General features: G+C 45.3%; 1 protein-coding gene across 3 annotated transcripts in view; it reads left to right on the top strand.

Annotated features, from left to right (window-relative positions):
* The first annotated feature begins 3,597 nt into the window (after window positions 1–3,597).
* Window positions 3,598–12,068, top strand: part of lig1 (ligase I, DNA, ATP-dependent) — a 36,258-nt gene continuing 27,787 nt past the window's right edge. For 2 of the 3 annotated variants that reach the window (XM_068571177.1, XM_068571179.1), the window contains exons 1-9: window positions 3,598–3,765; window positions 4,493–4,561; window positions 4,692–4,748; window positions 5,706–5,892; window positions 7,204–7,480; window positions 8,928–9,053; window positions 9,807–10,208; window positions 10,360–10,465; window positions 11,873–11,959. In XM_068571177.1, the coding sequence (XP_068427278.1) occupies window positions 3,749–3,765; window positions 4,493–4,561; window positions 4,692–4,748; window positions 5,706–5,892; window positions 7,204–7,480; window positions 8,928–9,053; window positions 9,807–10,208; window positions 10,360–10,465; window positions 11,873–11,959 (1,328 nt within the window). In that variant the 5' untranslated portion in view covers window positions 3,598–3,748. The remainder of the gene's footprint in view (window positions 3,766–4,492; window positions 4,562–4,691; window positions 4,749–5,705; window positions 5,893–7,203; window positions 7,481–8,927; window positions 9,054–9,806; window positions 10,209–10,359; window positions 10,466–11,872; window positions 11,960–12,068) is intronic. The other variant, XM_068571178.1, reaches the window with a different exon arrangement.

Below are 12,068 nucleotides of genomic sequence, written 5' to 3'. Positions count from 1 at the left end.
CCGTATTATTCAATTATAACGGGAGGACTTTGATAGAAACAATTCCTTCAACTTCATAATTTAATATAAAACTGACTTGGAGAGTAATCATCTCCTGAAACTTTATCATTTAATTTGAGTGATATCACGTTCACGGGCAGGTTACCGTCCCTTTAGAAAGCGCCGTCATTTATAATTAAAGTACAAAAGTGCAGTGCAACTGCAGTCTATTTAAAGATAAACTATTAGGTTTTGTGAACTGAAATCCCATTTAGGAATAAAACTCTTAATGTCATGCATTGTAATCAAGTTTTTTATTATTTTTATACCTTTAAATGAGGCCACCGGTGTGCAAAACATCAGTAACGCCTTCCTGCTATTAAGTTTATTAATGTTTTAATCATCTGCAGAGCTCGTCTACCTGCGCTCCGCTGCATCGGCTTTGATCTACGGTGTATTTAATAAGTCAGTAATGGATCCCGGGCGTTCCTAATGTTTTGCACAGGCGGTATCAGACGTATGCGTTGCATCCCAAAGCTCCGCGTTCCCATTTCACCCGTCCTCGCATCTCATCCTCTCCGTCCGTCTCGTCTCCCAGCTGCTGCCGGGCGGCGCCCTTCCCTTCCCTCTGTGCGGAGGAGCTGGCTCGCCGATGGACAGAGGTAAGAGGCCGATGTGCCGCCGCTGGACGGCCCGCCATCTGCTTTTCACGCCGGTGTTTGTCCTCGACCGCAGTGTGAGAGCGAAGGAGAACGCCGGAGGGAGAGTTTCTGAATATGAATCAGGAAGCAACACCGTGTGTGGCTCTGTGAGGCCTTAACCAAGACACACACCTGAGAAAGAGATCAAAAGGTTAAACGTTATCATCATTATGTGATACAGGATTGTACACACAGGACATGTAATCACAAATACACTAATTACAATATGATGAAAACAATGAAGTATATGAAAGTAGAAACGATGGAGTTTCATTTAGTGCTGTACGAATATAATGAGAATCATTTATGGGTCAAATGCGTTTCACACCTTGATGATATATGATATAATATATGATATTATGATACAATAGTGTATTTATTTTTGATGTAATTGTGATTGCACAAAGCTTTCCAGAGATAAAGATTACAAAAACAAACACAAAGTGAAACAATGTGATCGCAAACGTTACTCAAACGGGACTAAACTGGGGGACTACTTTCAGCCGTGGACTGATACGCATGTGAAGCGGTGTGCGAGTGTTCACAGCAGCAGGATCAATGATGTGTTTTTCATATTGTTCGGACAACAATGGAGCTCCCAGAGGAGGAAGAAGACACGCAGATCCGTTAGCATCCTTCAGACCTCGGAAGCGGCAGAATAATCTGGATATCAGAACACGTTTCATCCATTTCCCTTTAAAACAAATCACTGTTCCTCCTCCTCTTCCTCCTCTTCCTCCTCCTCCTCACACTCAGCTTGACTTCACATGAGTCACTCTTTAATGCTGTTTGCTGCCGATTTAGTGCGGAAATCCTGAAGTTTCTTTTAGTTCAAGTCACAAGGAAGAATTTGCTTTTCTGGCTGCGGCTCACTTGCGTGTGCGAGAGTGTTTTTTCTTCTTCTGTTTCGAGGTGAAACGAGAAGCGTGCGGTGGGTAAAAAAAACATAAAAAATGCAAGGATGCCGAAGTTTGTCTCGACCTTGAAGACAAATATTAGGTTTTTCAAAAATGAATAAAGCATCGGGGGGTGTAACTGTGGTATCTTTTGGGAGTAAACACTCAAAGAAACGCTCTGCTATGCACCGTGAAAACTGTAGAAGCCGTATTGTTTATCATTTTAAGGGTTGCTGGTTCAAATCCCATCCATACTGTGTGGCTTTAAATGAAATAAAAGCCACAGAATTGTAATAAAGAATTGACTGAAGGTCCCCTTAGTTGTGTCTTCCTCTGCAGAGAGTTTGTTCAAACTAATATGAGGAAAAGAATATTGAGTTTATTTATTTATTACTAAATTATCGAGGTCAAGAATGAACTTTTTCACACTTTTTTCTTTCCTAACTCTTTCCATAAAAAGTGTCAAACGTGTAAGTTACATTTTGCCGCGTCGGCTAACAAGGTGAAAAAGACCGTTTTAATTTAGCCGTGGACGACATTAACCTGATTTAAGGCCCGTTTAATGCTTCAAGTTCATTCCGAGAAATAGATTTGTGAAATGAATGTTTGACGTATATATCTGAGCTCTCGGTTGTCTTTTTTGTCGGGATTGTTTTTGGCACTTTTGATGGACGTGTCTCTCTGTTTCCTCCCACAGCGCTTCACCCCTTCCTGCTGCCGTGCTGCCTCCCGAAGTCCATCCCGCCGCCGCCCCGGGCCCTCCACGGCCACTTCCCCTTCATCTCCGGCCCTGCGCGTCAGCAGGCGGTCGGTCTTGGGGACTCGGCCCTCCCGTCCGTCCCGTTGGCGCTCCGCGTCGGCTCCTGGCCGCACAAGGGCCCCGCGCCGTGGGATCTGAACCACATCAGTCGAAACCTGTTCGGCGGAGTGAAACAGACTGAAATTCCAGAAGAGGAGAGGAGAGTGGGGGGTTGTGCACAGACGGAAAGAGAGTGAGGAAGGGGAACAAACTACAACAGACTCTCAAAACCCAGCCTCTTTTGTGTTTTTTTTAGCTCATTGTTGCATTAGTTTGTTGTTCATTTTATTTATTAAGTTGCACCATGATGTGTGTGAGTTTTAGTCTTTTATAGAAACCCCACAGGAAGCGATTTTTCTTCTGTCAGCACTTGCACATGTAAGTAATTAACAGCATGGCACTTTGCGTTTGAGTGAATAAAGCAGTGCACTTAATTTAAATTATCCAACAGTCTGTCTCTCATTCTCACTCCATGGGAAGTAATGAGAGCTGCATAAATGATGCATTCGAACAGACAACGTGGAATTTTTCATAAAGGGAGCTTCTCACGTCTTCTCTGCAGCATCAGGACCAGCCGCCTACGTCTGCGGGTGCCACTCCGACACAGCAGGGGGCAGCAGCGTCGTTGGTGTTTCACAACACTGCTGCTTTCCCCGGAGAGAGTCAGAGCAGAGATGGGTCACAAAGAGTAGGATGTGTCACTCTGTAAATTCTTTCCGGGAACACTAAATCCAAATCAGAATGCTGGAAAAAACTGCTAGATGGGTTTCACGTTTACACATTAAACATGGTTTGTTTTTCTTCCTCAAAAATAAATATCTTATTACAATAGTCCATGTTTTTCTACTTTAAGTGAACCCTGTTATTTGTATTACTCTTTTCGTTTGTTATTTTGGATGTAAAAAGACAACAATGTTAATCTATAGTGGGTTTTTGTACACTGCATTCATAATACGAGTATATTATCTTTTAATAATGCAAAGAGTATAAAATAAAACCGAATACAATGAATGTCCCTACTGTATTAGTTATTTACATTGTTTTTAAAGAGTACGATATCTTATGATTTTTCCTGTTTTCACAGTAAATCCAACATCCAATCCTTAAAAGGGTCAAACTAAAACAGAAACTTTTTTTTTGCAGACCGGAAAACAAACTAGATTAAATCAAACGAGTGACCGCTCATCTTTTTTTCACGATCTTTGGTTCAAATGACGTTTTGGCGCCGAATAATCTAAGTATTTTCCTTCGTGTTATTCCGCAGCGCGGGAGTTTGTGTGTTTGTGCGTGTGTGTTGCAGCCTGTGCTGTATTTTAACTATCAACGTGAGTTGTAATATCCTATCTTTCGGAAGGTAGAAGTTTAACGACAACATGCAGCGGAGCATCGCGTAAGTGCAAAGTTTGTTGCGGGTAGTGGTCAATATTCAGCTTTCTAGTGTGTTTTGAGTCTGTATTAGCGTTAAATAACCGACTAACGTCTGTTGGTTACGTGTATTAGGAGTTGTGTTTCGGGTCAAAGTACCAAAGCGAGTTAAACGTTAGCTGTATGTCGGTGTTAGCCGCCATGCCTGTGAGTTAGCTTAAAATAGGTAGTCTTCAACGGCTGATATCGACCGTTCGAACCTTTTGTCGCGAACCGTTAAATGTCCCGCGTGAGCTCCCGTTAAACCGTAACTCAGTGATGTCAGGCGTTGCCTCTCAACGCTTTGAAGACGCCGCCTCACGCGGTGTTTTGCGTCGCGCCATTCACAAACTCGCGTGCCTTCCGGGTCCTTGAATTGACTTTTTGTGTTTTAATCTACTGGCGCGAAAAAAATCGCTGCACGTTTGGTTTGGTTTGGTTAGATCTGCAAAGTGATCTATAGTAATGACTGTTTTGATTTTGATTGACACTGATGAAGATCCTGCTAACACCCATACACTTTCTCTTCCCTCTTCCTCTTCCTTTATCATTTTCCTTATCCCTCTTCTTCCTCTTTCCTCCTCTGACTCTTCTCTTATCCTCTTTCCTTATCCTTTTCCCTTATCCTCTTCTTCTTCTTTATCCTCATCCTCTGTCCTCTTCCCTCATCCTCTTTCCCATCCTCATCCCTCTGACTCTTCCTCTTCCTTCAGATCCTTCTTTCAGCCCAAGGGTAAGGACCAGGATGTTCAGAAGAAAGCCGCAGATGAACCTGTGAAGAAGTAAGAATGAGAGGTTGTTTCCTGCAGCTATCTGATGGGGAAAACATAACGCCCATAAACTGTTCATTTTTCAACTTTAACGGTTTCCTCATCTTCATCCTCTTCCCTTTTCCTCTTCCTCACCCATCAGATCCAAGACTAAGAACAAGGATGTTCAGAAGAAAGCGGCGGCTGAACCTGTGAAAAAGTAAGAATGGGAGGTTGTTTCCTGCAGCTATCTGATGAAGAGATGTGCAGCATCCCACCAGTGTGAAGGGCTTTATTGATGCATTTCTTTCTATTTAATGCAACTTTATAGCTCTACGCAACGTCTCAGAGACAAATGTTGGACTTTTTACTGCACGACATTCATCCAAGAAGGAGTTAAAATCAGCACAGCCTTTAATTTCAGCGGTGTGTATATATATATATTGTTTTAACTCATCAAAACTTGATACTGTCAAGTACATTTTGCAATATTTGCATACTTTAACTTTAGCTTCTTTCTACAAGCAACTTTTAACTCTGTTGATTCTGGCGAACCTGCGTGATTTAATCTGCTCTTGTGCAGATTACGACCCGGTGAAACTGTGGACGAGCATTAAGAATAACTACATAGAAATAGTCAAACTTCTCCATGATTATCTTTCCCTCATGAAGGTCGTGTAGGGACGTACCTGCGTGTGATTGGGCGGGAAGAACATCCTCTCAGACGTCAGTAAACCACAGCGTCGGCTAATTTCCCCGTGTTCGGTCGCGTTGAAACTCCCCCGGCAGCTTGAATACGGGCAATTATCTTTGAAATCGTTCCCGAATTATGCATCTCTGCCGCTCGGTTAAAAACTTTTTTTGTAATCAAAAGAGACGATGAACTCCGTTTCTCATCTGAGCCACTTTGATGATAGCGTTCATTATCTCCACGCTATCATCTTAAGAGTGTGTCTTAAAAGCCTCTTTAGCACTCTTGTCTGCATGTAAAGCTCTTTTCATCATCGCTGTGACCTCTCTTTTAACGCTCTGGCCTTGATTTTATACGTTCTGGGGTTGCACTATCCCGTCTAGAATACTTAACTCATCCCCCCCTCTGGGCTGTGTTGCACACGAAGGAGGCCTCCTGGCTTCTTTTATTTACATCCGACTGCGCTGTGTCTGTGCTCGTCTCCAGACCGGCCAAGAGCCCTCTCAAGGTGCAGAACGGCGTCCAGGAAGCGGATTCGCCTGTCGAGAAGTTTGCCAAACGCAGTCGACAGATCCTGGACAGCGACGACGACGACGATGAGGAAGAGGAGGAGGTCGTGAAAGAGCAAGTCGCCGCCAAGGGACAGGAAGACAAAGGGGATGAAAAACAAAAGGTACGAAAAAACACTTCAATTCAGTTTATTAGAATCACAAATTTCAGTGTAGACGTCGATGAAGCCGCGTGTGACCCATCAAGTGTTCTGCGCTCACGTCGTCGCCACACAAGCTGACTGTAATGAGACTGTCGGAGGGGGGGAAGAGACGGTAATTGCAGCGGCGAATCGTCAATAGGCCTCATCATGAAAAGACCCGATTATCGGTTGTGGCTGTCGCGGTCGCTCAACCACCTGTTGCTGCTTGATGAGCGCTTCCCCCACCTCTCCACCGAACTGCCCCGTTCATTCTGCTCGTAATGTGCCGGCAATTATTCATCATTTGCTGTGACGAGGTACAGCTAATACATGTGCCGTTGGCCAGCAGAGATAAATGTAGGGCAGCAACTAATGATGGCTTCGTCTCTGTGATTATCTTTTTTTTTGTTTCATTGATGTTCGACGAAATGTAAAAACAAAACCTTTCATTGTATGAAAATCTCAATCGCAGCATGTGGCGTTCAGGTGTCGCAGCCTTTTCCCGTCGCTAGAAGAAGAAGTATCCGATCATAGTTTACTGGTTAGTCTGTGGAAATAAACACAATCAAGAGCCATTATACATTATCTTTAATGTATCTCATGGAAACTGCAGAAGTACTCCCTGATGTGTATAAGTACCTCTAGTTTGGTAAAGAACGACTTTTAATGTTTCCGCTCGTGACCTTCATCAAGGTCATCGTCATCAGAGATGCTGGAGTTCAGCACAAGCTGCCTGTACATTACCTTCATAGTTCTTGATGGTTTATAAGGGATTGTGCAGACTTTTTAGTTCACGCAAGAGCAACCACACGACGATGATTAATTGGGACTTTGGAGACATTTCATGTGCGGGCCTCAACGCTGACTTCTAGCAGCTCCCTGCCTCCTGATTTTCTTTATCGTGTGTGTGGGGCTCAGGGTTTGCAGCATTGTTTTCTAACGCACACTGATTTTCTGCTTTTCTGCATTTTGCTCTCAGCTGCTCCACGTTGACAGCCCATTGTTGGTCTTTTTTACAGTCCACAATCAGATGATTTCTCTTTTTTTTTCACCCAATTTACAAAAGGGAGTCCTTGTTTTGCCACATGGGCGACGCAAACGGTTCCACAGAGATCCAGATCGTATTGTTTTGGACCATCATTGTCAGTTCCTGGGGTTTCAATATCGGCTGTTGATGCAAATTATCATATTTAAGAAACCACCTCGCATCCAAACCAACAACCCGCAGGAGTTCTGTCCGTTTCCTGCCGCCTCTTTATCTCGATGTTCACAGCCGCTGCTCGTCTCTTTCAGAAGGATGACGTCGTCTTCAAGGCGCTTCCCAGCCCTCTGTCTCCTCCGGCCGGCCCCGTGACCCCGGCCGGCCCCGTGACCCCGGCTGGCCCCGTGACCCCGGCCGGCCCCGTGACCCCGGCCGGCCCCGTGACCCCGGCCGGCCCCGTGACCCCGGCCGGCCCCGTGACCCCGGCCGGCCCCGTGACCCCGGCCGGCCCCGTGACCCCGGCCTCTTCTGCTTCACCCGACACCCCGAACTCCATCTCCCCGTCTGGGATCGTCAGACGCAAAACCGGTCAGTATCTGATCAGAATTTTATTGTTTTCTTTATTCGTTCCCCTTTTTTCTTTTTCATTTTCCTCCGCTATTGTCAAACTCCAAATCTATTGTTCTCAACTTCCCCCCCGCCCCTTCCAAAAAAAAAGCATCATTTTTTTAAAAACTTTGACACCAGCTCATGATTGGTAGTTTCTCTGCCTCAGGCTATTTTACTTGATTATACTTATTAGCGGGAGCCTAATGTCTCCAAAATACTCATTATTTCAAAACGAGGGGAAACAAAACAACAACAACATTCATTACACAAATTGAATGCATGAGAGGTTCGCTCACAAGAAAACTCTGAATATTCTGTTTGCTTATCCGTCTCTCTGGAAGGGTCTCGACCTTTCACCTCTTCAGAGCGACTCTCACTGCGTTGCATCATTGATCTCGTGTGTGTGTGTGTGTGTGTGTGTGTGTGTCTGTGTGTGTTTGTGTGTGTGTGTGTGTGTTTGTGTTTGTGTTGGTGATGATATGATACGAGTCAGCGGGTTTAGATGAAACCAGCAGAGCGAGCCGCGCTGTGATTGCAGCTGATCGTTGATCACCGTTTGGTCCCGTTCTGCTTTGCAGGCTTTGATAACTTTCTTCTTTTTTTTTTTTTTAAGAAAAAGAAGAAGAAAGGTGGAGGAAAAAGCATGAATGTGATGATTATGCAACGTCTATAAATGTGCAGGAGGGCCGCTGTTTTCTGTCATACATGTTCACAATCTGTGAATTTTAAATGAGCATCGACTAGAATGCCCACGGGACTTTGAGAGGTGTTTTGTGTTCTCTGCACTATTTTGAATATGGGAGTTTAAGCTACTTAAATCAACGCCGCTTTCAAGTATCGCAGCTTTGTCTTTTTCATTTGAGCGCCTCCTTTTTATTCCTCCTCACTTTGCTTCCTCCGTCCTGCTTCTGCAGCAGGAAATCAGCTCATTCTCTTGTCATCTCTTTTTTTATTGTGTGTGTGTGTTTGCGGGGCCGCAGTGTTTTGTTTCAGCAGTGGTGCGTTGCACGTCGCCTTAATGCATCTCTAATTTGACCCGAAATCGCATCCTTAATGTCCTGGGTTAATGTTTTCATTACACCTGCGCTGGAACCCAACGCGAGGACCAGAACCAGATCAGAGGCGGTTGTGGCACCGAAAAGTAAATTCACCCTCGAGCAACACTGCCTGCATAAAATTACAGAGAAAATTACACTAAAAAAAAAACCTTACACTGCTGTGCTGCATAATATCTTTCAGGATGGAATTAGTGTTTTCATTAGCAAAGTACGTTTCTGTGATTTCTTTTCTTTTTTCCCCCCGTTGCCCTACATCTGCAGTTAGAAAGCAGGCTCGCCTCGTTCCCGTTTGATCACGGAGTGATTTCAGCTGGGACGCCTCTCACTCATTATATATATTCTTTTCCCTTTTTTTTTGACGTGTGCAGCGAGGAAGATGTTCCCCAAGAGGAAGCTCGACGAGAGCCGGAGCGCCGGCGGCGAGAGCCAGAAAGACGAGGCCGAGGAAGAGGAGGGTCAGCAACACAAACGACCCCGAGTGGAGAGCAGCGCAGGTACGCCGTGCACCTCAGCCACCGGTCTGATGGCTAAGGGGGGGAAACAAATGGGAGGAGACTTGTAGTTTGGAAGTTGCACAATAATAAAGAGCTGCACATTTTCTGATTTCCAACTTTAAACGAAGACGATATGAGTTACAAAACCCGTGAGAGTGATTTGGAATTATGAGTTCAAAGCAACAGAATAAGTGTCCCGTTAACATCAAGCCACTTTGCCTGATGTGTTAGTCTACGTTTTATTTACAGAAAGTAGTGAGTGTGCAAAATCAGGCTGCAACTTCTTCTTCTTCTTCATTTCTGACCAGTTTAAGAGCCGGCTGTACAACAGTTTTTTAGAGGCATCTGTAGCTGTAGAATGGCAGCAGACAAGAAAAAATGCATTTTTTACTTGCTGGTACCAAAAAGTAAAGTACCAAAAGCATTCAGCCGTCCCTTTAACCCGCTGAAGAGGAAATTAAAGTTTCATGTCTGTCTCCTTCGCTCAGCCGGGATCATGACCCCGACTTTGTCTGCTGAGACTCGGTGCTACAGGTTTGTCAATAGTAATTCTCTCTTGCTTGACTCTTGGGTAAAAAGTGGACACTTCAAAAAAGTATAACCTGTGGCATTTATTGAAGAAGGCTGTTATGGTGAAAGCTATCTTCAAACATGGTCGCATGGAGAAAAGAAAAGAAAAGCTCGGCTCTCAGTAAACCTGCTGGCATTTATCTCTTCAATGACTGCACTCCCTTTCTGTCTCACCCGACGTAGGGAGCGCCGATGAACCCATGGAGGAAGGAGCAAAAGAAGAAAGCGTTAAAAAGGCAGTGACCGAGGCCAACAGCCCCGATGAAGAGGCGAAGCGGCAGAAGAGAGGAGGAGGAGAGCAGGAGGAGGAGGAAGAGGAGCGGGCGAAGAGAAAGAGCTCTGATGAGAAAGTAAAGAAAACTGAGGGGGCGGAAAATAAAAATGAAGTAAAGCAGAAGGATGATGAGAAAGGGCCCGTCGATGCCAAAAAGAAGAAGAAGGTGGAGAAAGAGGAGGAGGAGGTTGAAAAGGACACGCAAGAGCAAGAAGAGAGCCCAAAAAGTCAAGCGGCGAGAAAGCAGAAAGAACCAAAAGAGCAGAAAGATAAGGAGCCACTCAAGAAAGCTCCCATCAGCAGTTTCTTTGGTGAGGAGGAATTTGCATAGCTCTGTGCTGGCAGAAAAAAGGTGTCTGTAAATGTGCTCTGCCTTTTTGTCGGTTTACCAAAGGCAGCTAAATAATTCTTCGCCCCAAATCCGGCTCCACCCTCACCTTTCACTTTTCTTTTGTTCAATAGCTCCAAGAAAAGCTGCAGTGAAGGCGGAGAAGGATGAAGAGGAGGAGGTGAAGAAGACGAGCGGCGAGAGGAAGAGTTCAGCGGAGGAGACCAAAGACACGAAAGGGTGAGGGCCTCGTCCGACAGGAAGTTGAAACCCAACTTCCTGTTGTGCCGTCACGACTAACCTGGCCAAGAATACTGGATCATCGGAATACTTTTTGTTTATTTTTGTTTGTTTACGCTCAGCATTTTCTTTCTGGGACTTTCTGCGAGGCCGAAACGTACGACCCCCTTTGGCTCACACTGCAGGTGTGATCCAAGCAAAATGGCCGCCAGCACCACAAATGTGCTCTCCCCCTTCCCCCTTCACACAGCTTATTTTAGTAGTTCACTGTGATAACCCTGCGATGGAGCTGTCAGGTGGCGGAGTGCGAACAGCGCCGTCTTGTCTGTGTGTGTTGTGTGTTTTTTTTCTTTCTTTACAGCGCCGTTCATTTATATTTATACCGCAGCACAAAGTCTCAGTCGAGGCTGAAATTACACCCGAATAATAACAAGCTGGCTTACAGTTTCGCGGGCGGCTCCCGTGACAGACTGCTTGCGAGGAATCGCATCGCGTTTCGACAGTCACGCGGGTCAATTAGGCGCCGCGTCTCCCTCTCGAACCTGAACGCCTCGCGACAGCCCCATCCGCTCCCTCTCCCTTGAAATAGGCGAAACAACTTCACCAATTCAGGACTTAAATTCTGAGCCTCGCAGTTTCTGTCAATATTTATCTGCGGCGGCACGTCGGCATCGGATCAATAGATTTCAGTTAAAGGTCTTCTGGGATCAGACAGTTTGTGTCATCATCTTTTTCAGATCTTCTGCTCTCAGTCAAATACTTGTCTATTACTGTGTCTAGACATTTTTATCTATAAATCATCGCAGTCTTACATAAAGCCGTGTTATATTTTTTAATTACGTGTAAATAAACCAGCAGTGAAAGCTCTGTATTACTGCTTTGTCACTTTTGGGTCACATTAACTCTTCCAGCCACCGACTATTTTTAGCTCCGGGAGAGAGAGGAAATGCATTTTTCATCGGCCTATTTATTTTTTTATCGCTGCCTCGTGTGCGACGGGAACCCGGAGTGATCGGCACGGCGCACAAAAGGAGGCTCGCAGCCGCAGCACCTCTTCTTCGTGCAATGAATTCAGGCAGCCATCTTTTGTTCCACTGTGTGTGAGGAAAAAGAAGTGAACATTTTTTACTACCCAAAAAAGTTTTGCAAAAATAATGATACAACATTGCAACGCTCTTCTATTAAACACTTTTTCTGAAGTGCAGGTTTTTTCTCTCCTTTTTCAGAAGTGGAGTTAATTGTAGTTCCTACAGAGGGAAATAACCGGTGATGCTTTTCCTCCAGAGACACTCGTTGCATCTCAGAGCGTCTTATTGTCACGATGAGAGATCCGAGTCGCTCCGGCGGCTCGACAGCTGTCGCCGTCTTTCAGTCAGACTCGTCACTTTTGTGTTCTTCCTCCCCCAGAGAGTCGACCGCGGGGCAAACGGACTACAATCCCACCAGGGCCGGCTACCACCCCGTGGACCACGCCTGCTGGAAGCGGGGACAAAAGTAAGTCCCGCCCACTTGCTTACTCACTCCGCAATGGGATCCCGGAGTCGTGAACGTGTAGTTTTGACCACTGGAGGGCGACGTGCATTTACTGCACGGCATTACAGAC

This window comes from Clinocottus analis, unplaced genomic scaffold, assembly GCF_023055335.1.
Source record: "Clinocottus analis isolate CAN_PGR_092001 unplaced genomic scaffold, fCliAna1.0.p SCAF_11, whole genome shotgun sequence".
NCBI lineage: Eukaryota > Metazoa > Chordata > Actinopteri > Perciformes > Cottidae > Clinocottus > Clinocottus analis.
Note: the sequence above shows the minus strand (reverse complement) of the source record. Positions and strands in the feature narration are given on the sequence as shown.